The sequence below is a fragment of the Urocitellus parryii genome, chromosome 2, assembly GCF_045843805.1.
Source record: "Urocitellus parryii isolate mUroPar1 chromosome 2, mUroPar1.hap1, whole genome shotgun sequence".
Classification (NCBI taxonomy): Eukaryota; Metazoa; Chordata; class Mammalia; order Rodentia; family Sciuridae; genus Urocitellus; species Urocitellus parryii.
The window spans coordinates 105,783,653-105,806,442 of NC_135532.1; the positions used below are offsets into that span (position 1 = coordinate 105,783,653).

A 22,790-nucleotide genomic window follows, 5' to 3' on the forward strand; every position below is an offset into this window, starting at 1 on the left:
GTTCCATTTAATTTTCTTTTACAAGGATTGCAAATTCATTTGGCTACTAAAACTTTTTGATATACTATTAGAATACCCAGGGAAGCTTTATTTGCAAGAAGACAATGCACTAGATTGATAAGGCTCAGTTGCTTAAGGCTAAAGAGTTCCACAATAGTATTAAGAAACAAACTAAGGGGGCTAGGGCTATGGCTCAGCCTTAGTGCACTTGCCTAGTATATGTGAGGCACTGGGTTCGATTATCGTGTAAATAAATAAAATAAAGGTCTATCAACAACTAAAAAAATAAGTAAATAATAAAAAAAACAGACTTAAGAAATTACCTAAATTTTCTTATTTTGATCAAGCTGTCATTAAAGATAACTTGCTTCTTAAATGTAATAACCATATATATATATATATATATATATATATGTGTGTGTGTGTGTGTGTGTGTATGTGTGTGCAATATACCATATATATCTATATCTCAAAAGATATAAAAGAAATCTTGTCATTCCTAATTTTTATGATTACTTACCACAAATGTAAAATCTTTTCCTTGGGTTTCAGTTGTTGAGAAATCTAATCGACCTGGATCTATTGCCCCCAACTCCCCTAAACACTCCCCACAGAGTAGGCGAGCTTGAGAATTTGCATCTTGACAACCTTTCAAAAGCACTGTCACCAACTGTGAGATAACAGGTTCTACTGTTTCACTATCAGTTGCATATTTTATCAGTTTTTCCTAAAATAAAAATGAAAAGGAAGTTTATATATAACTCCAACAAACCAGTGTTTTCCTAAACTACAAAGCTTAGAAATATTAAGAAATATCTCTCATAAATACTGAAAAATTAAATTTCTCTATCTGCAATCTTTTCAATTAGTTTTTTAAAAATTTCAGCACCTTTTATTTAATACAGTATTTTCAAAAGATGATCATTTCAACATGTAATTGACATGAAAAAAAACATCTGTGAGGTGTTTTACTTTCCTTTGATACTAATTCTTCAAAAGCCAATATGTATATATGCACATCTCAATTCCTTTAAGTTACATTTCAAGTGTTAATACAACTTTTGGCTAGCTCAATGGCAGCACAGTCCTAAGTCAACAACTAATAACATAAAACAAGGAGATATCAATAAGAAGCCCATAGAGGAGATAATGTAAAATACTAAAGAAATACTTCATTAATACTGAAGAAGGCAGGAAGATTTGATAACTATCCCCTATACCCCCCAAAACTCCTGGGCCTGGTTATTTCCCCTGAATGTTCATTTATAATATTATTTGCTTCCCCTGCTGAGATTTGTTTTTTTAAGTTATTTTTATTGGAGTCAGTTTTGACAAAATTATATATGTTTACAAATTTATTTAAATACAAGAATATGCAGTAGTCTCTCGTAATATTTTAAAATACTTTCTTTGTTTTGAAGTTTATTTTTCTTGCTTTTTTTTTTGTTTTTGTTTTTGGTACCAGAGATTGAACCCATGGGTGCTTAACTACTAAACTACATCCCTAGGCCTTTTTATTTTTTGACTAAGTTGCTTAGAACCTCACTAAGTTGCTGAGGCTGGCTTAGAACTTGTGATCCTCCTGGCTTAGCCTCTCATGCTGCTAGGATTACAGGTGTGCACCACTGCACCTGGCTTTGTCATTTCTTATTTAAATATTTGTGGTTTCTGTGTTTTTTCTTTATTTGACATTTACCTATTTTGCTGGTTTGGGGGCAAATATCTGCTAGGATACGGCTAGAAAGATGTGTGTCTTTGAGTTCTTGTTCTTTTTTATCTCCTCATGTGTCCTTTAAATCCTCCTTGCCTCTAATAGTTTCTTCTTTCTTACCTACAGTAAATTGATCCAGCTACATATATATATGCTAAATGAAATTAATCCTTACTGTAAAAAATATCCTATAACAATCTGTGGCCACAAAATCTCATACAGAGTACTCAATTTGACCTAAGACTCTTGCAAATACACTTCCCTTCTTACTCTGCCTAGGTTACCTATTTTACACTGAATCTTTACGTTGAAGGAAAATACTAGATGTAATTTATCTTTTTTTGATACAGGTGGCAAAAATGAAGCAGCTGTGCAAGAAATGACACTGCACTGTTAAATTCAATGATTTACATCTAACAGGTGATGACTGAGATGATGTCTCCTTATGTTAGGCCATGACCATGCCATCTGCTTAGAAATAATCTAAACTAGAAAACCTCTATACTAATGGGACAGATCCTTTGTTATTTATTCATAAGTCACGTCAGAGACTAGAAGCCCTCTAACTTATCTGATACCCAGGTGGAACTCTGGGGCAAGAGGCAAATAGAGGGCAGTTTCATTTTTGTTTAGGGCAGGACTGAGGCTGTAACATTGATAATGTAAATATATAGTAGGGAGGGCATAAAATCTCAGCTGGAGGAGATTCTAAGCTCTTCACATCTGGAGGGATCATCTCTAGGTCAGTTGCTACTCACATTGGTTCTATAAACTCACTGCCCCAGGAGCCATGTACTCTACCATCATATGTACCTTCTGTCCATGTTTATCATGGAAAGAAACACTAGTTTTGTTAGCCAGCATCATGAGGGTCTTAGGCTTTCACATCTTGTATTATTGAGGTGCAAAAATATGTAATCTGATTAAATTTTTTCTCTTTATTTATAAGCAATCTGGTATTCTGAATATGTTTACACTATCATCAAGATTAGGGATAATCTAGATTATGTTGCAAAGGAAAAGAATAAAATTCACTGACTCCTTGAAAAAGTAAACTTAGAAATTTAGCTTCGGACTTCTGCAATGGGCTGGTGCTTGCCGGGGTGTTACTAATTAGGTGGCTGTGCCATGAGGTCTGGGACGTCTCGGCTGGTGCATGGTGCTCTGACTGTAGCTGTGTCTGTGTGTTATAATGCCCTTTAGTACTAATCTGGCTCCTGGAATCCCCAGTAGTAAAGTAAAATACTCAAGGCTTCCCAGCACAGACAAGGCTACATTGACCATCAGTTTAAGAAAAGGCCTCCTAAAATCCCTCATGAGGCCATTTCACTTGCCAATGTGCTGTTTTTGATTGGCGCCTTTCTTATTACCATAGGCTCCTTCCTGCTGTCAGGCTACATCAGAAAGAGGGGTCGGGGGCAGACCCATTCCTGTCCTGATCATTGGCATTCTGGTGTTCTTGCCAGGATTTTATCATCTACACATTGCCTACTACTCATTTAAAGGCTACCAGGGTTACTCCTATGATGACATACCAGATTTTTGATAACACTTCAGCCCTGAGACAAGTCACAGTGTGACTGAACGCAGCTTTGATATTGAACAGAAACTTACAGCTAAGGGCTGAGGAATTATGCAGTTTGCGGATCTTTGACCAAACAATGGCCAGAGTTTATAGGTCCATCCCAAAAATGTTCACTGAGCTTAATTAGCTTATTAGAAAACACTTTGTTTTTCATCTGACCTTGGCAAAACTCAACAAGTTTTTCCGTATGAATCTGTATCACGGAAGAATAGCAATGCTATTTGTCTGGGAAAGCAGGTTATTCTGTAGTAGAAATTGTTACTATTTCCTCCCCCTATAGAGTGAGCATTTCTTTTATAGTCTTCACTGTCAATTTGTTATTTTATCAAATAGAAGAGTGTGGTATGTTTAATTTCTTAGTTACTAAGTAATTTGTTTTTAAAATATCAAAAAATCTTAACTCTACCTTCACATCCTGGTGGAAGACCTCTATAAAATTACATATTAGGGGGTTGGATTATGGCTCAGCAGTAGAGCGCTCACCTAGCACGTGCAAGGCCTTGAGTTCAATCCTCAGCACCACGTAAAATAAATAAATAAATAAAGAGATAGATAAAGTTATTGTGTACAACTACAAAAAAATAAATATTTTTTAAAAATTACATATTAGTGTGGATCCACCTATAATATTTTTTACTTTGATTCCTAGTGATAGGAACCAGGAGTTTTTAAAATCAGAGTAAGTTTTCAAAGTATAAGCACTGTCTCTGATAACCAATCCTTGGCCAGATTTGATCTTGTTTTCTAATAGGCTGGCCTGCATATAATTTGAGTTATTCTATCCTTTGTGTAGATCAAGATGTTCTATATATCTTTAAAGACTGGACTTTTGGCTGTTCCCTAATGAAAAATGACGATAATCGGTTGCTATTTATAGTGTATAACTCTATTGCTAACACCTGATACTACAGTGTCATTCAGCTGAAGATCTCAAGACTTGGCTTCAATCTCTGGAGGACCACATCTGTTAATTCTATTTCTTTGCTTGAAAAAATTGCCTTATATTTAAAGGAAATTAAAATGTCAGAATAAAAAAAAATTAGCTTTGTTAAAGCAAATAGTTTGTTCCAGTCAAAATGTAAACTGATAAAACTGCTGACATTTTGACAGATACCTACAGGAAATTATACCAGAAGACTCAAAACTGCTGATATACAAACATATAAATCTTCACTTAGGAAGATGCAGTAAGTCAAAATATAACCATAAAATCATGATCCTTTAAAAACAATAATCTTGTAAATCTCTGGGATTCAAGTTAAAAGGCAACTAACTCATCAATTACTGGTTTCTCAGTTGGATTTGATGATCTACTTCCTTTTTAGCAGTTTGAATTGCAGTGCAATGAAGAAATAGGTGGTGGGATCTCATTGTGGGTCTAATGAGACTTTTCTCTGCCAGCAATGTCTAGGCTTTAGCAGAATTCCAAATGGCTGGTGGTTAAGACTGAGAAGCACTTTTCGAAAGGCCAAGACAAAGGTGGTTTCCAGGTTGCAGTTCCCTGTGGGGCATATTCATTGATGCCTGAAATCTAGGAAAAGCAGCCATGGATGTGTGGGCATGACTGCTGCTGTGTACAGTGCAGCCAACCAGTAGTACTTCACTGCAGAGGTGCATGAACTAGCAGAAAATGCATCAGAACACTTAAAAGGTAAAATGCAATACCTCTTATTACTTGCAACTTACTATATTCATGGTAATGAAGAATTAGAGTTACTTATCAAGGCTACAACTGTTGGTAGTGGTGTTATCCCGCACATCCACAAACCTCTGGGAAGAGAGGGCAACAGAAAGGAGACTGTCTAAAGGATACCTGGATTTCTTATCATCTCAGGATTCTAAATACTTTATCAGCTGTCCAGAGTCAATGATTCCAACATTTCTGTGAAAAACACTATTTTGCCTTTTTGTAATTCTACTTAGCAAGTTGAACGTTTAATTAACTTTCCAACCAACTAAATTTCAGCATTCAAGTCTTAACCATATTTAAGTTGTTACTGTGGCCTCAAAGAAGCTATTGATTCTGAAGTAGTGGGGTTTGATTGAACTGTCTTTAAAAAGTTGTTTTGATTTTAATATTGTCATGCTTAAGTAATAGGAATAAACATTTGGTTTTGTATAGACATTATTTACACTCTGATGAGTTCAATAAAGGTCATCTGTCCCCACACCCCCAAGTTTACTTCTTTCATTGAATCTGAGTCTCAAATCTTTTTGATAACTCAGCATACCTTATTTTATTATTTTCATTTCTTATTTATTATATATGTATGTATACATATATATGTGCATATATACATGTATGTGTGTGTATATACTACCCCCTCCCCTTTTTTTTGCAGTGCTAGAGAGCCAACACAAGGACTTGTGCATGTCAGGCAAACATCCTACCTTTGAGCTACATCTCTAGCCCTTAGCATACCTGGTTTTTATACAAGGTTTCCTTCAAGCTTGTAAGAGCATGAATACGAACATCTACATTTTCATGCTGAATTGCTTTCATGGATAGCTGAAGGGTTGTTTGAAGATCAGTACTTTCAGAAGTTTCCTACATACAGAGCACAGACAGACATGCTTTATTATCTTAATAACCATTTCTGAAGGCCTGAATTCCCTATATGGTTATCATTAGTTAAAGTATACTCCAATAAAAATTAGCTTTAACAAATAATAAAATTTCCATCTATTCCTTTCAAAGTATATGTCATTGTTAGTACTTGTCAGGGAAAAGGATTTTATTCTAAAGTCTTTAGACCCGGATTTAAATTCTCAATAAAAGTTTACTTATCTAAAATAAATGCTTCCTGAGAAGAAGTATGAGCTTCTCCTTACTTATGGAGGGCTGCACTATAGTTTAACCCAGGTCTACGGATGAGATAGATAATTTAATTCCTTCCTTTTACTACTTAAGATGAAACTAAAATCAAGTATCCCACTTTCTGCCCTAAAATGCCATATCATCACCATTAATATTTTCATTATTTCAGAGGGCTCACTAGACTTTAAGGTGTTGGAACTAAATATTGATCCCCTTCTAAAGCTCAAGAATCATTTGTATCTCATCTCCCTGTATGATTTATAGCACAACAAAACAAAAAATCATCCACAAGATTTTTCTTTCTTCTTTAAGGGGATGTAACTTTGGCAGCTTCTCTTGGGGACTGTAAGTAAGGTATACTGACCTGAGTAATAAAGGCACAAAAACTGTATTATTTGCTGTTTAATCCATCCAATGCTATTATGTTTTTGACCTAAAATCATGGATTCATGGTAGCATTATTTAGCTACCAGAAATTAGCCATCAGAATATGATTATACTATCCCTACATATGAATCTAAAGGATCATTATTCAATACATTGTAGGATAATTTTGTAGCTAGTATCTTCCAAAGCATATATATAGAAGATTAAATACCTTTCTGTATTCCTGGAGAACTGCTTGTATTTTTTTTAATTCTGGATGATCAGGCAAAAAGTATATTTCATGAAGAAAATCTTGCACAGCATCCCTAACAAGTTGGGGAAAAAATGTTATTTGCCAAGAATATGAATATTATGGGGCTGGTGTTGTGGCTCAGTGGTAGAGTAGAGCACTTGCCTAGCATGTGTGAGGCACTGGGTTCAATTCTCAGTACCGCATATAAGTAAATAAATAAAGGTCCATGAACAACTTTCAAAAGGCAATTTAATTAACACTTAAAAATGCTAGCTGAGGGGAACATGGGAGGAATAGATGAACTTTAGAAAGGGGAAAGGGAAGGGAGGGGGATGAGAGGGTATGAAGATAGGAAAGATAGATGGTGGAATGAGATGGACATCATTATCCTAAGTACATGTATAAAAACATAAATGGTGTGACTCTACTTTGTGTTCAACCAGAGACATGAAAATTTGTGCTCTGTTTGTTAATATTAATTGAAATGCATCCTGCTGTCATATATAACTAATTAAAATAAAATTTTAAAAACAATTTTTAAAAGTGCTAGCTGATTATTGACATGCAAGTATTTTTCCTAACCATGCCTAGGCTGTTCAGTCACATTAATAGTGGCAAATAACCAAAGCTAAGAAAACCACCTATCAAAGTCTGTTAGGTTGGTGGCCCCAAGTAAACCATGCTTTTCAGAATACATATACATATATACAGTCCTTTCCTTTTCAATCTGGGTTGGGCATGTGACTTGCTTTGTCAAACATTATGGCAGAAGATATGCTATTCCAGTATGGAGTGTAGGCATTAAAACTGCCTGACAGCTTCCATTATACTTGTAGAGAGCAGAGTCACCATGCAAGAAAGTCTGACCACCAGGATGGACAGGACACATAGAAATAGGTTCTAAGACTACATAGGAAGAGCAAGAGCCCAGTCCAGTGTCCTTGCCAGTGGAATGTGGTCATACCAATGACCTTTGTTAAAATCAATAGAAGAAATAACCAGTGGAGCTCATCCACATTACAAAATACATAAAAATGCTCACTAATTTAAGATGGCAAGTTTTGGGATGACTTGTAATACAGCAATAGGTAGCCAAAGCCAACCATAAAGCCTAAATTTTCATAAAGACTTTTGGAGAAAAATACATATTTTTTATTGAAGCTATAAATTTTTTATTAGCCTATTATATAATAAATATTCTAAAATTATGGGTCATGTATCTCTCAAGAATGATTAAAAAATGTTTAACATCTTTAGATACTAAAGAAATGCAAATTAAAACTACACCAAGATTCCATCTTACTCCAGTCAGAATGGCAATCATCAAGAATACAAGTAACAATAAATGTTGGTGAGGATGAAGGGGAAAAGGTATACTCATACACTGCTGGTGAGAATGCAAATTGGTGCAACCCTCTGGAAAGCAGTATGGAGATTCCCTAGAAAACCTGGAATGGAACCACCATTTGACCCAGTTATCCCACTCCTTAGTTTATACTCAAAAGGACTTAAAATCAGCATACTATAGTGATGCAGCCACATCAATGTTTATAGCAGCTCAATTCACAATAGCTAACCAGTGGAGCTCAGTCCACATTACAAAATACATAAAAATATATGAAACCAGTCTATGTGTCCTTCAATAGCTGAATGGATAAAGAAATGTGGTACATTTACACAATGGAATATTAGTGATAAAGAATGAAATCATGGCAGTTCTAGTTCTATTCAAATAGATGGAACTAGAGAATATCATGCTAAGTGAAATAAATCAATCCCCAAAATCAAAGGTAGAATGTTCTCTCTGATACATAGATGTTAACACACAATAAGGGAGGGAGAGGGAAGATTAGATTAGACAAAGAAGAATGAAAGGAAGGGGGGATGGGAATACAAAAGACAGTAGAATGAATTGGACATAACTTTCCTATGTTGATATATGAATACACGACCAGTGAAACTCCACATCATGTACAACTGTAAGAATGGGATTCTATGGGGCTGGGGTTGTGGCTCAGCAGTAGAGCACTCACCTAGCACATGCAAGACCCTGGGTTCGATCTTAAGCACCACTTTAAAATAAATAAATAAATAAAGGTATTGTGTCCAGCTACAACTAAAAAATAAATATTAAAAAAATGGGATCCTAATTAGAATAAGTTATACTCCATGTATGTGTATGTTTCATGTATACCTAAAAAGAACAAATAAAAAAATTTAATAGGTATTTTTCAGTCTAGTCTTCATTAACTCATATAACAAATATGTATTCAATAACTAATATGTGCTACCATGCAATGAACACCATGCTAGACACAATGCTAGAGAGACAATAAACAAATCCAATATAAAATTCATTCATTCAGGGAGCTTAAGGTCTTCTAACAAGCACTGAGCAAAAGAGGACTTTAGTTTGAAGAGAAATGAGTCCAGTATCTGTAATAAACAGCTATGATATAAATATTTGGATAACAATTTTAAAAAGGTATTTGAAAAGTAATCTAAATTATTGATTTTTTTGTTTTACCATGTACAAAATAACAAGAAAGTTAAAAAAAAACTATTCACAATACATAAAAACATATTAATTTTTCCTCCTGTGCTTTCTCCCTGATTGGACAGTTTCTGGAAATTAAAAATTAAAGGGAATGGCAATAGCACATGGGCAATAACACCTATTTATCTACACACAGGTGAGCAGATAAATAGGTACTAATATTTAAATATCAACTTTTCAGAAGGAAAGTAACTATATGATAGAGAAAAGTCAGTGAAGAAAAAAATAGAAAAAAGTTAAAATATAAAGGAAAACATTTTAGGCGAAAGGGCAGCCTGGGTCAAAACTACAAATGAGATGAAGTAATATATGCTCTGTCAATAGCTGTCCAAAATCATGGGAAAAGATTTTGAGAAATAAAAGTGGCTAGCTTCTGGAAAGCCCTGGATGTCAAGTTAAGTAATCTGGAATTCATCAGTTAGAAAACAGAAGCACAGAATGTTTTTATATGCTGGAATGATACAGGTAGAGATGTTTTTAAAAGATCCTTCTAACAAAATATGATAATGTGAAAAAAGCTTAAAGTAACAGGCTGGTTTAAAGAGTTTTAAATATAAATACAGGGCTGGGGCTGTAGCTCAGTGGGTAGAGCATTTGCCTAGCATGTATGAGGCCCTGTGTTCAATTCTCAGCACCACTTGAAAATAAAGTCCATCGACAAGCAAAAAAAATTTTTTAATTAAATAAACAAATAAATAAATATAAATACAATGGAAATAATACCCCAATGGAAACAGCATCAATTCAATACATAATTATACTCCAATGATTTTAATTGGAAAAAAATGTAAAAAGTGAACGGTTCAATATTACCAACAATCCTAATACTTTTGAGACATAAGAATCCAGTAAAAGAATCGCCACTATAATTATTAATTTTAGTTACAATACCTGTTTTCAATTATAAGGTAGTGAAAGATAGCTGCAGTTTCCTTAGGCTGGATGTGTATGAGAGGTAACAAAGCTACTATTACATGGCTGAGAAGGGAGCCTAGATAAGTGTGATCCAGGCAACGAACAAAGCAGTCCCAAGCTCTACATGAAAAAACAGAACAAAAAATTAAGTCCCATAATTTTTATCACTTGTAAAGTTCCATCAATTAGTTATTAGTTGAAGAAATAATGATAAATGTATCACAGATTACAAGGAAGCTTTAAAAAAAAAAGAAATAACGATCAGTAGTATATACCCCAAATGATGACCAAATTATACTAAGTCAAAATAGCAAAGTGGAAACAAAAACAAAACCCCAGTAATATGGGGCAGGATTAATATTCAAAGCAATTTTTATGTGTGCACATTTGCTCATACAGCTGGTCCGTGACTAATTATGGTTCAACTTAAAAGATTTTTTGACTTCACAATGGTTCAAATGTAATGTGCATTTAATAGAAACCATATTTCAAATTTTTATCTGTCCCTGGCCTAACAATATGATATGTGCTACAATTCTCTCTTGTGATGCTGGGCCATAGCTTAGAATTTACCAAACTATCATAAGGACAAACAACTAAACTGCCCTCTATAGCGTACCATGGTATTTAAGAAATTACAAATTAGATAGTCAATGTTTCATTATAAAATAGGCTATGTGTCAGATGATTTTATCCAACTATAGGCTAAAGAAAGTGTTCTGAACTGATTTAAGTTAGGTTATACTAAGCTAAGATGTCCAGTGGGTTTAGGTATGTTGAAAACATTTCCACTTGTGACATTTTCAACTTAAAATGGTTTTATTGGGAGGTAACACCACTCCCGTAGGTCAAGGAGCATTTGTGCTTATAAAATGAGAAGATAAACAGAAATGAATGAAAAAGAATGCCTGTAGGGGTCAGGAATACAAGCAAGGCTTCTCTCAGTATAACTTGTTAAATGGACTATGTAATGTTTTACATGGTATTTTTATTTTTATTTTTTTGTACTAGTGAAGACTGAAACCAGGAGCATTCCACCTCTGAGCTACATCCCCAGATATTTTTAAAAACTTACTTTGAAACAGGATATTGCTAGGTTGCCCAGGAGGGCCTAAAACTTGCAATCCTCCTGCCTCAACCTCCCGAGGAACTGGGATCACTGTGCTGAGCTGATTTTTAAGCTAAACAAAAAGACAAAAACAAAGAAACCCCTAAAAAATTTTGACTTTTTTGTTTTTCATTTCTATTGCCAAGGCCAGTCTTGAACCTGCAATCCTCCCATCTCAACCTCCTGAGTAGCTGGGATGACAAGCACACACTACTGCACCCAGCTTTACTCCTGAAAATTTTAAAACAAACTAAAATAACTGAACCTAACTGAATATTAAGATGGTGGCATTCGCACAGAGAAAATAATCATTTCCCATGACATTCTAATGAATTTTTTAAGGAAAAAAAGAACCTCTAAAAAGCTGAAATTGCATCTCATAATCTGTTAGCAGTCATATTGAAATTGTCATTTTAAAGTCAAATATATGTTTAGACAGAAAAAAAGGCAACAGGAACAAAGATATTAAACATACAGAAAAGAAATAAAATGTAAAATCAAAAGAGTTAAGTAAAAAGTAGGTAATCTTTTATTTGGATTGAAAATATGTAAATAAACTTGTAATTTTTTTCACTTTATAAAATAATACAAATTGTCTAGTGGCACTAAGACTTGGAAGCAATGACAATAGCAATTGTCAGTCACAATGGGTAGACCAAACAAGTGCCCAGACTGGGAGTTAATCCTGGTTCAAAGGAACCAGAGCTGAAGATCCTAAAAGAAATTGCTAATTTTGGTTCAGGGGCAAGAAATGTCCAAGATGAACCATGACATCTTATGATGCTAGAAAGCAAACAATTTATAAAAGATTAATGGGTTAGTCAAAAGTCATAGGTAACAATCTAAAAGGACCCCTACTGGCTAAAGGCAGGACACATGTGGTAAATGAATATGATTTTCATGTATTAAAATTCATCAAACTCATAAAAATCCATGGGGCTGAAATGATACAAAAAGAAAAGAAAAATTTTACTGGAGATTGCTGGGGCACAAAACCTTTATTCTGAAAATTGATAGAAATATTAAAATATTTATCCTGCCTATCCTGTATGAATTAATTTCCTATATAAACTGTTTCACAGTGGCTTATTATTTAATGAGGAATTTTGCTTTATTTAATAAGAATTCCATCCAATAGAGGTGGGGTTGTAGCTCAGTGGTAGGGCACTTGCCTCCCATGCATGAGGCCCTGGGTTCGATCCTTTGCACCACATGAAAATAAACAAATAAAAATAAATATTTTTTTAAAAAAAGAATTCCATCTGATAAATACAAAAGAAATAATTTACCATCTATAATGAAATAATGGACTCAGGCAATGATCACTAATTAATGTTAAAATCTTTAGATAAATGATCAAAGAAAATATGTTATAGAGGAATTCAGGTTGATAAAACCAAAGCTACTAATTAATTAAACCAAACCTACTAATTAATATTATATGTGACTTATGTTTGAGATAACAGAAGCACGAAGTCCCAAATATAAAGCATTATTCCCTAACAAGTTGAACCTAAATACAATCAATCATCTGTATCTAACTACCAGTTTATATGAAAAACAATGGAGAATCGATGAGGTAGAAGAAAAAGTAAAATCAGCAATCAGTCAAATCCTACATTCCAAAATCTTAATAGTTACTATGTATGGAAGGATAAGCTATGTAAGAGCCAAAACAACCAAATGGGTGATATGTGGGCCTTGTTTACATTCTGACTCAAACAAATCAACATCTCTGAGGCCACCCAGGGCAATCTAGCAAAATCCTATTTCAAAATAAGTTTTTAACAATGTCTGGGGCTGGGGCTGGGGTTGTGGTAAAGCACCTGCCCAGCACGTGTGAGGCCCTGGGTTTGATCTTCAGTACCACATAAAAACAAACAAACAAAATAAAGGTACTGTGTTGAACTGCAACTAAAAAAATAAATATTTAAAAAAACATATCTGGTTGGGAGGGAAAGGGAGGGGGCAGGGGATTAGCAAGGATGGTGGAATGTGATGGACATCATTACACAAAGTACATGTATGAAGATTTGAATTGGATGTCAACATACTTTATATACAAACAGAGATATGAAAAATTGTGGTATGTATGTGTATTAAGAATTGTAATGCAAAAAAAAAAAGCACCTGTATAAAGGCATAAATTGGGTGAACATACTTTATATACAGAGATGAAAAATTGTGCTTTATATGTGTAATAAGAAATGTAATGCTGTCATGTGTTTAAAAAAATAAAATCAAATCAATAAAAGATTAAAAAAAAAAAACCATGTCTGGGGATGTAGCTCAGAGGTAGAATGCTCCTGGTTTCAATCCTCGCTAGTACAATAACAAGAAAATACCATATAAAACATTTACATAGTTCACTAAACAAATCAACATCAAAATAGATCTTTGAATATCTGTGATTACAGACTAGTTTTAACTAATATTAGGAATTTCTATTATCCTGTTAAGTATAAGAACTAAGAATAGTTCTGCTAAGCATAATAGTTCATGATTTTTTTTTCCCCTGGTACTAGTAATTGAACCTATCATTGAAATACATGACAGCACTTTAAAAATTCTTTTGAGACAGGTTCTCTCTAAGTTGCCTGGATGGCTTGAACATGTTATCCTTCTCCCTCAGCCTTCCATGTGACACCGAATCCAGCTCATGATAGTTTTTTTTTTTTTTAATGTCTTCATCCATTAGATACATTTGAAATATCTGTATAAGCACAACAGTGTGAATCTGGGATTTTCTTTAAGATATTTCATCTAACATTAAAAACGATGGAGGTAGAATACATTATCAATGTGAATTGTTAAGAAATAGAGAAGGGGGGTTCAATAAATAACTCTTTCTTTTTCCTATTATGATATAAGATTTTCATAATAAACATTTTTAAACAAAAAAATTAAGCTATCTTTTAAATATAAATAGCCTCTTAATTACTTATGGTTTGACCTAGTTTCCCTCAAACAGATAAGAATTCAAGTTAGTGCTACCAGGAAACACAAACACACACACACATCCTGATGAACTCAAGCAGGCATTTACCTGCAACACAATTCAGGAAAATCATCCTTGAATCGAAGGCCAGTTCTCAGTGTGGTCATCATCTTCACTCTCACAGAACTGACATGTTTGGGTCCCATCAACTTCATCAAAGACATCAAGCTATTCAAGGCCTATAAATTAAATAGTACTTTAAAATAAAGCTTATAAACGAGCTGCCAAAAGTAGACTGGCCCTTAGGACAAGTGTTTCCTACCCAAATCCCACCGTATCATGTATTTGTAAACAAGACAAAAGACCTGATAAATAAATGTTGGTCAGTTCATTTTGTCAATTTATGTGGGAATTAGGAAATTAAAAAATGCAAGTTAAATTCTGCTTTTTGTTTCCCTTAAAGGTGATTTGTTATTATGGCCTAATGGTTCTCTAGAATAGTAAATTTTCAAATTTATTAATGATATAATACATAATTGCTTAACTTTCTTCATATTTATCCCAAATCGCTATTCAACAAAAATAGAAACTGAACTGAATTACAATCATTTGAATTTTAGAGCCTTGTAAAAAAAATTTGAAGTAAATGGCATGCGTCACAGTGACCAACAGTTAAGGAAATTTTCGTGCTAATGATACTAAATTCCAGATGTCCTGAGTGTAGAAAAACAAACAACTGATGATACAGACAGCTTCAGGTTTTAACAAAGGGTAAAGATGACTCAACCCCAATTATGTGCCAAAACATGCAAGTTTTTTATGGTTCTATAATGCAAATGTTTCTTTTCTTAGTTTTGAGGTAATTGTCTGATTTGGGATAACAGTAAGTAAATGGCATGCTTCACATGTAGATAAAATAGAAATTGTGTAGGGGATTAAATTTACTATTTACCACTAAAATAAAAGCCACTGGTTGCTGAAATTTTTAGAGTTCACTGTTATGTATTCATGGGTCCTTTTATTAAGAGAAGGGGAATCAAATACATAAAAGCTTTTATTCATAGATTTTTTTATAATAATCTTACTGACTGCAGTGGTAGAAAGCAACAAAAAAGAAAAATTTTATCAATGGCTAAAATTTTGTCCCAGTTTATAGGATAAAAATATTCGGCAGTGACTATTTTAGCAGCCATCATGAAACTTTATTGTACCCAACCACTTAAACATAAGCTGACAAATACTGAAGTTGCCTTACTTTATAAAACCTAACATTTTGGTATTCAAAGATGGGAGCCAGGTGCTTATAATCCCAGCAGCTCAGGAGGCTGAGACAGGAGGACTGCAAGTTCAAAGCCAACTTCAGCAACTTAGTGAGGCCCTAAGCAACTTAGGGAGATCCTATCTCGAAATTTAAAAATTTTAAAAAGGGTTGCGGATGTAGCTCAGTGGTAAAGTGCCACTTTAATTCCCAGCGCCTGAAGAAAAAACAAACACACAACATGGGCCATCACCACATTAGACCCATTTGGACCAATAAGTTCAATTATACAACTTCTGTTTGAGCTATAAGTGATTGCTGGTCTCAAGTCTCCCATTGACCTGGATGCTGTGATGATATGGAGCCAGAAGCTACTGAGGTCATTATCTAGCAACCATAAAGCCTAGGGAATCTGAGCCAAGAGATTGATTCTAAGAATGTACTTCATTTGTTCTTGCAGTGCTGGGGATGGAACCTGAGGCCTGGTGCATGCTAGGCAAGCTCTCTACTACTGAGCCATACCCCAGCCCTCTAAGAAAGTTTTCTGAGTCTAGAATCAAGTTACAGCTGAAGCTATATTATCTTACACTTTGAGATTTATAAAGCCAACAAATTCCTTTAAGTTATTTTGGGTTGGATTTTCTTTCCCTCATAAACAAAACAATTACAAATTATATAATTCCTACTTACAGATTCCCCCAAACCTTATAAAAGTTATTCAGCAATATACAATGTGAAATGTTTGGATTTTTGTTTGTTTTTGAGACTAGAAGTGGAAATCACATCTCCTGCATATTCTATATGAATTCAATCCCAGTTCTGTAGAGCTCAATTGTCACTACTTACCATTTTCTTATCTTCAATGCCAACACTGGAGCTCAGTAACTGCATGTTAAAAAAGGCCAAAATGCCCAACAACTTGGGTTGCAAATAATCAGCCTAAGAGAGAAGAAAAACCAAAATAGTATGTGAGTTTAATACACATCAAATTTCTTAAATTGACAATTATTTGATGAACTTCATTTTCATTTCACCTAGCCAGGCTAGAATATTAGAAATAAACATATAGTGTATTAAGTTTCTCCAAAAGCATGTATTTTCACATCTAGTATTTAAAGAAATTAGTGAAACTGACTTATAATTACCATAATGAAATATGGTTAAACAGTAATGAAAAAACTATAAACTTTTGATTCACGGAGTGAGGTGTGGTGCTACCTTCAAAATCCAGAGCGGAAAAAAGAAGACAAGTCACTACCTACCTTTATTCTATGGCATTTAGAGCTAAACTAGGAAAAAAAAAAAAAAAAAAAAAAAAAAAGCACTTGATTATGGCCCCCTACCAGAATCATAGTTTGACATACTGTCAGTATCCCTTAAGGTAACAGTAAAAAAGGGGTATAAGACTCTAGGCATCAACAGTTGCAGGGCAGATACAAATCACTGACTATGCCACTTTGGGTCTCCAGAAACAACTAGAGTTAAGCCTTTCTTGAGAGAGAATCCTAAAGATAAGGCCATGAGCTTTAAGTCAAGTCAACTCTGTCTTTAAATCCAAATTTTGACCCTTTTTGATATGTAATCTTAAGATACTTAACTCCTCTGAGTCTATAAAATGTGAACAGTGAAAGTACCTATTGCTTTAAAGGTAAAATAAGATGCTTTGTGCTCAGTCTATAGTGAAATGATAAATCAATTTTAAGTTGTGATTACTCCTAAAGAATATTCCTTTCTCAAAATCTTTATATTTGCAGAGGGAAAATGGCAATTGAAAGAGCTGGGGCTGAGTGGCAAATGAAGTATTTTCCAACTCTAGAACCAAGCTGCCATTATTTAGTGTTGGTGCACCTACTTTATATATCTTGAGGTTAAACATACTGCCAAAGGGAAAAGAGTAGGAGCGGGTGTGCTCGCACACAGTGGGAGGAGCTAGACAGCCACCTACATGTCTCCCCAGAACAGATATTGGGACAAAAACTTTTCCCGATAAGCCCAGAAAATCATGTTTATCAAGCCTCAAATTATATTTTGTTTTGTAAACTTCTGATTTGGATTGAGACTCGACTTTGGCATAACAAGCTACAATTCCAGCATATGCTTCTTAAATAAAATGCAGATACAGATGGCATTCATAAAGCTATATCAATATCCTAAATTTAAAGTTCTTGCATTTAGACAAATAATTCATTCTGAGTTCATTCTGCCACTCAGCACATACGTATTATGCATACCTAGAATACTGAGCAAGGTACAGATACACAACATAAACAAAGTCACTTTCCCATTAACTTATGTGGCAAATTAGTTTTTAAATAAATATGTAAATATGTGTTAAGTGCTATAAGAAAACACATATGATCATGTGATAAAGAAGACATGAGATGAGTGAATTTAGATGGGGTGATCAGGAAACTTTGAAACCTAAAGAATGAGAAAGAGCCAGGAGGTTATTTCAAGAAGAGTCATATCTACAGCGAAGGTTTGAAGCAGGAAAAAGCTTAGCATATTTAAGAAACAAAAAGTGCTGAAACATAGAAAAAAGGAAGAAGAGTTGCACAAGTAGAAAGGCAGGCAGATCACATATGGTCTTAAAGATTTTAAGAGCAATGAAAACCGTAGAAGAAATTTAAGCAGGGGAATGATATGAGTGTGTAAAAAGAACACTCCAAATGCTGTGTTACTAATGGATTGTATGGAGGAAAGAATGAAAGGAGAGACTAGTTAGATGGCTTCTATAGTTGTCCCAGAAGAAAATAATAGTTGCTTGTGAGTGTAGTGGCAACAAAGAGGGAAAGATATTTTGGAGGCATACAAGACTTGCCCACAAATTGATTTATTAAAAAAAAAAAATGGAGGGCTCATGAATGTTTTCTAGGTTTTGATTGAAGCAAGTGGGTAGGCAGTGGTACAGTGTACCATTTTCTGAGGTAGGGAAGGCTAGGGATAAAAAGGTTAGGGAGGGAAAAATCAGGATTTCTTTTTTCTTTTCTCTCTTTTTTTCATGCTAGAGATTGAACCCAGAGCCTCATGCATGTTAAGAATGCACTCTACCACTCAGCTATGCTGGTTGAAAAAAAGTTTTTTAATGGGTTCATTATGTTTGGATTTATTTAGATAATCAAAATATAGGTAAGTACAAATGATAAAAAGGTTGAAAGTCTCTGTCTGCCATCCTCTCTCACTCTCAGATCCATTCTCTGCCCTTTTCTGTCCCACTCAATGCTTGCAAGGATGGCCAGATTGCATTACTTAGGATCCCTCCATCCACTGAATTTTATCAACAGGAAGCAACAATAGGAGAATAGACAGAAGGAAGCGAGTGTGGTATTTCTATTTCCTGCACTGTGTTCTGAGGTGTTTCTAACAGTGGCTGCAGTCCTCCACAATGACAAGGCCCCCTATCATGGTTTTAGCTCTCCACAAGGTTCTAGTAACACCATTTCTTTTTCTCAGAACTAAAGGAACACTAGTTGCCTGCTATTTGCAGTCTCTGGATTTCTTAATATTTTTCTGGTCCTCTTAATTGCCCGCAACACTCGAAAGAGCCCATCTGTTAAAAATGAATAGACAGAGTAGCAAAAAAAAAAAAAAAAAAAAAAATCAAGACAATGTGGTATCATGGAGATATGGAGATGCAACATAGTAAAAAGGATGGTCAATTGTGTTAAATGCTACTGGAAGTTTGCACAAGGTGGACAAAAGAGAAGTCACCATCAGAATTTAATAGCAGGGAAACTGTTAGTGACCCAGACAAAAAAGAATTTCAGTGGAAAAGTGAAAACAGAACTACAGTAGAATAGGTTCACTTAATGGGAAATGAAAAGGCAAAGACAGAAACCTCTTTAAAAATATTTTGTTGGTAGTCCTTTCAGTCTCTTAAAGAAATGACAGCAGGGAGTGAACTTGTGGCTCAGTGGTAGAGTGCTCACCTAGCACGTGTGAAGCCCTGGGTTCGATCCTCAGCACCACATAAAAATAAATAAATACATAAATAAATAAAAGGTATTGTGTCTAACTACAACTAAAAATTAAATATTAAAAAAAAGAAATTACAGCAAGCATAAAGAAAACAACAAGAATAAGTGTGAGGAGATATATACATATATTTTAAATAAAGAAAATAGTGCCAGGCATAGTGGTGCACACGTATAATCCCAGCTACTCAGGAAACTGAGACAGGAGGATCACAAGTTGAGGGCCAGTGAGACCCTGTCTCAAAAATAACATATAAAATGGGCTGAGGATGTAGGCCAATCAGTAAGGCCCTGGGTTCAATTCCTAATATGACTAAAATAAATAAAAATAATTAAACGAATACCATAAAAAAACAGTGAAGCAGGGCTGGGGATGTGGCTCAAGCGGTAGCGCGCTCGCCTGGCATGCGTGTGACCCGGGTTCGATCCTCAGCACCACATACCAACAAAGATGTTGTGTCCGCCGAGAACTAAAAAATAAATATTAAAAATTCTCTCTCTCTCTCTCTCTCCTCTCTCACTCTCTCTTTAAAAAAAACAAAAAAACAGTGAAGTGACTTCAGATATAAACTTAAGGTAGAGAAAGATAAAAAGGGCTAATACATCTTTTAGCTTTTCTTCAATCCAACAATGGATTAAATGTTGAAGGGTATCTAGAAGTAAGGTAGAAGGAAAACTACAAGCATATTCAACATAGTTAAAAATGAAAAACAAACTTTATAATTTACTCAGTAAAAAAAATTCTTCAAAATCACTTGAAAATTCCATTTTTCAAAGCTGATACATGCCTTACTATAACCATGCAATATAAGTCAACCTTTTTTTTAAGTAAAAATACCAAATAAAAATTTTTTAAAATATCTAACAATTGAAACATGCAAGAACAACAAAAAGTTTCCTCAATTCCATAAAGAAGCTATTAAAAAAGGAGGAAAAATGTAACCATTTGAATGAATAAAGCATGAACTCTGAAGAATGCAGCCTCATGCTATGTGTATAATGAAATCTGCTTCTCTTTGATGATCTCAATTAAAAGAACCTAAGAACTGGGGGGAAAAACAAAAAGGAAGAGAAACAAACACAAAACCAAATATTCCCCTTACCATTAGTTCAGGTGATGTGATATCTTTTGGGCCCTGATATGGATCATCACTAGATGCAAACGAGGCAAGTATTGACAAACCATTGAAAACTTGTTGATAATGTTCTCCAATACGTAGCAACAATTCATTATGCAATCCTTGGAAATCCTGTCTCAACAGGCTCCCCAGTTCAATTTCTGTTTCATTCTAACACAAAGAATTCAAAAAAAGCATTTTTTTTTCTTTATACAAACATCCTGGAAATAAGTACATTGCTTTGAACATGCTATTAGTAAATCAGGAGCTCTAGACCATGTATTTAATGGTACTAAAAAAAGGCACTGGAAAATGATTCTAATTTTTCATATGCGTATATGGTGCTGGAGAGTGCATCCAGGGCTTCGTTCTCACCATGTAAAGACTCTAATCTTTTTCTCTACAGGTATACCTACCACGAGTTATAGATAATGAAGAGACGTGATCAGTAAAATTTTTAAAAACCAAGTCCTAGTTTTTCTCTAAGGTCTTATCATATCGTCAACTCAATATTTATAAACAAACAAATCCTGGGAAGAAACACAGCAGAGTGCCTAAGACCAGTTTTTCCTCATCAGATTAGTTACATTATAACTCAAACAAGTTACCTAATTGAACCTCTCTTTGCCTTAATTTCCTCACTATAAAACCAAGATATAGGTTGAATATCCTAATCTGAAAAATGCTGCAAAACAAAGCACTGACATGACGATTCACGCAGAAAATTCTACACCTGATACCATGTGATACGTCACAATCAAAATACAGGCTTGCTAAAAATATGTATAAAATTTATACAGGCTCAGGTTATGGCTCAGTGGTAAAGTGTTTGCCTAGCATGTGTGAGGCACTGGATTCGATCCTCAGTACCACATAAAAATATATAAATAAAATAAAGGGGGGCTGGGGATGTGGCTCAAGTGGTAGCGTGCTCGCCTAGCATGCATGGGGCACTGGGTTCAATTCTCAGCACCATATAAAAATAAAATAAAGATATTGTGTCCACCTAAAACTAAAAACAAATATTTAAAAAATAATAATAATAAATAAAGGTATTGTGTCCATATACAACTGAAAAAAAGGATTTAAAAAATTATATTCAGGCTATGTGTTTAAGGTGTATATGAAACAAATAAATTCTGTGTGCATACTTTGGTCCCATCTTCAGGACATCTCATTATGTACACACAAATATTGCAAATCTAAAAAAACATGAAATCTGGACCCAAGTATTTCAGATAATGGTTACTCAACCTGTAGTACCTTTATTGAGTTAACTGTGAAGAAGTGAACCAGAGTATGTGGATATAGTAGTTTCTGACACGTAGTAAGACTCTTTTAAATATTTATTACATTCTACCCCCACAACACACAGATTCACTTTCTCAAAATGAATAAATGCAATCAATATTCAATAACTCTCATGTTGAGAGAGATCTGCTACTGTCCTATTATGAAAACGAAATACATTAATATCAGAGAAAATGATAAAGTTGTATGTCTATTTCTCAGAGGTTTTTCTGTTCCCACATAGAAACATATTCCTCACAGACAATGTTGTCAATACGACACCAAAAAAGAAGCATAAGCTACCATTTTAAATTTAAAAACAAATAAGAAACAGGGCCAAACTATAACCAGACCACCAAGTAACTAAACTAGATACAGACATTAAACTATAGTTGAAGTTGTCTCTTCCAATGGATATAATTACTTGTATACAGCAGTCAATCAACCAAAATACTAAAATACTAAATGAAATTAGTATTTCATTTAGAACTTCATCCATGAATCGGGGATGGTGGCACACACCTGTAATCCCAGCTGCTTGGGAGGTTGAGGCAGCAGGATCTCGAGTTCAAAGCCAGCCTCAGCATAAGTGAGGTGCTAAGCAACTCAGTGAAACCTTGTCTCTAGATAAAATACAAAACAGGGTTGGGAGTGTGGCTCAGTACTCTAGTGCCCCTGAGTTCAATCTCTAGTACTGGGGAAAAAAAAAGAGAGGACTTCATCCATGAGAATAACTATCCTAGCCCATTATGGTGAAATGATCAAATAAAATATTAAAAGAATTCTACTTAATATGTGTCTAAGACAAAGATTATTTAACCCAACAACACTTAATATATTTTTTTAGGATAGGCTATAAATTATTCTCCTTCCCATTAGAGTAAGTTTTCATTAATCCT

General features: G+C 34.5%; 1 protein-coding gene and 1 pseudogene across 1 annotated transcript in view; one reads left to right on the plus strand and one right to left on the minus strand.

The window, feature by feature from the left end:
- Atr (ATR checkpoint kinase) overlaps positions 1 to 22,790 on the minus strand; it is a 103,881-nt gene that overhangs the window by 62,701 nt on the left and 18,390 nt on the right. The window contains exons 16-22 of the mRNA XM_026385019.2: positions 20,587 to 20,772; positions 16,356 to 16,448; positions 14,360 to 14,490; positions 10,182 to 10,325; positions 6,713 to 6,806; positions 5,719 to 5,844; positions 521 to 727 (exon numbers count right to left, since the gene is read on the minus strand). Of these exons, the coding sequence (XP_026240804.2) occupies positions 521 to 727; positions 5,719 to 5,844; positions 6,713 to 6,806; positions 10,182 to 10,325; positions 14,360 to 14,490; positions 16,356 to 16,448; positions 20,587 to 20,772 (981 nt within the window). The remainder of the gene's footprint in view (positions 1 to 520; positions 728 to 5,718; positions 5,845 to 6,712; positions 6,807 to 10,181; positions 10,326 to 14,359; positions 14,491 to 16,355; positions 16,449 to 20,586; positions 20,773 to 22,790) is intronic.
- LOC113180181 (transmembrane protein 230 pseudogene) lies at positions 2,904 to 3,257 on the plus strand (annotated as a pseudogene).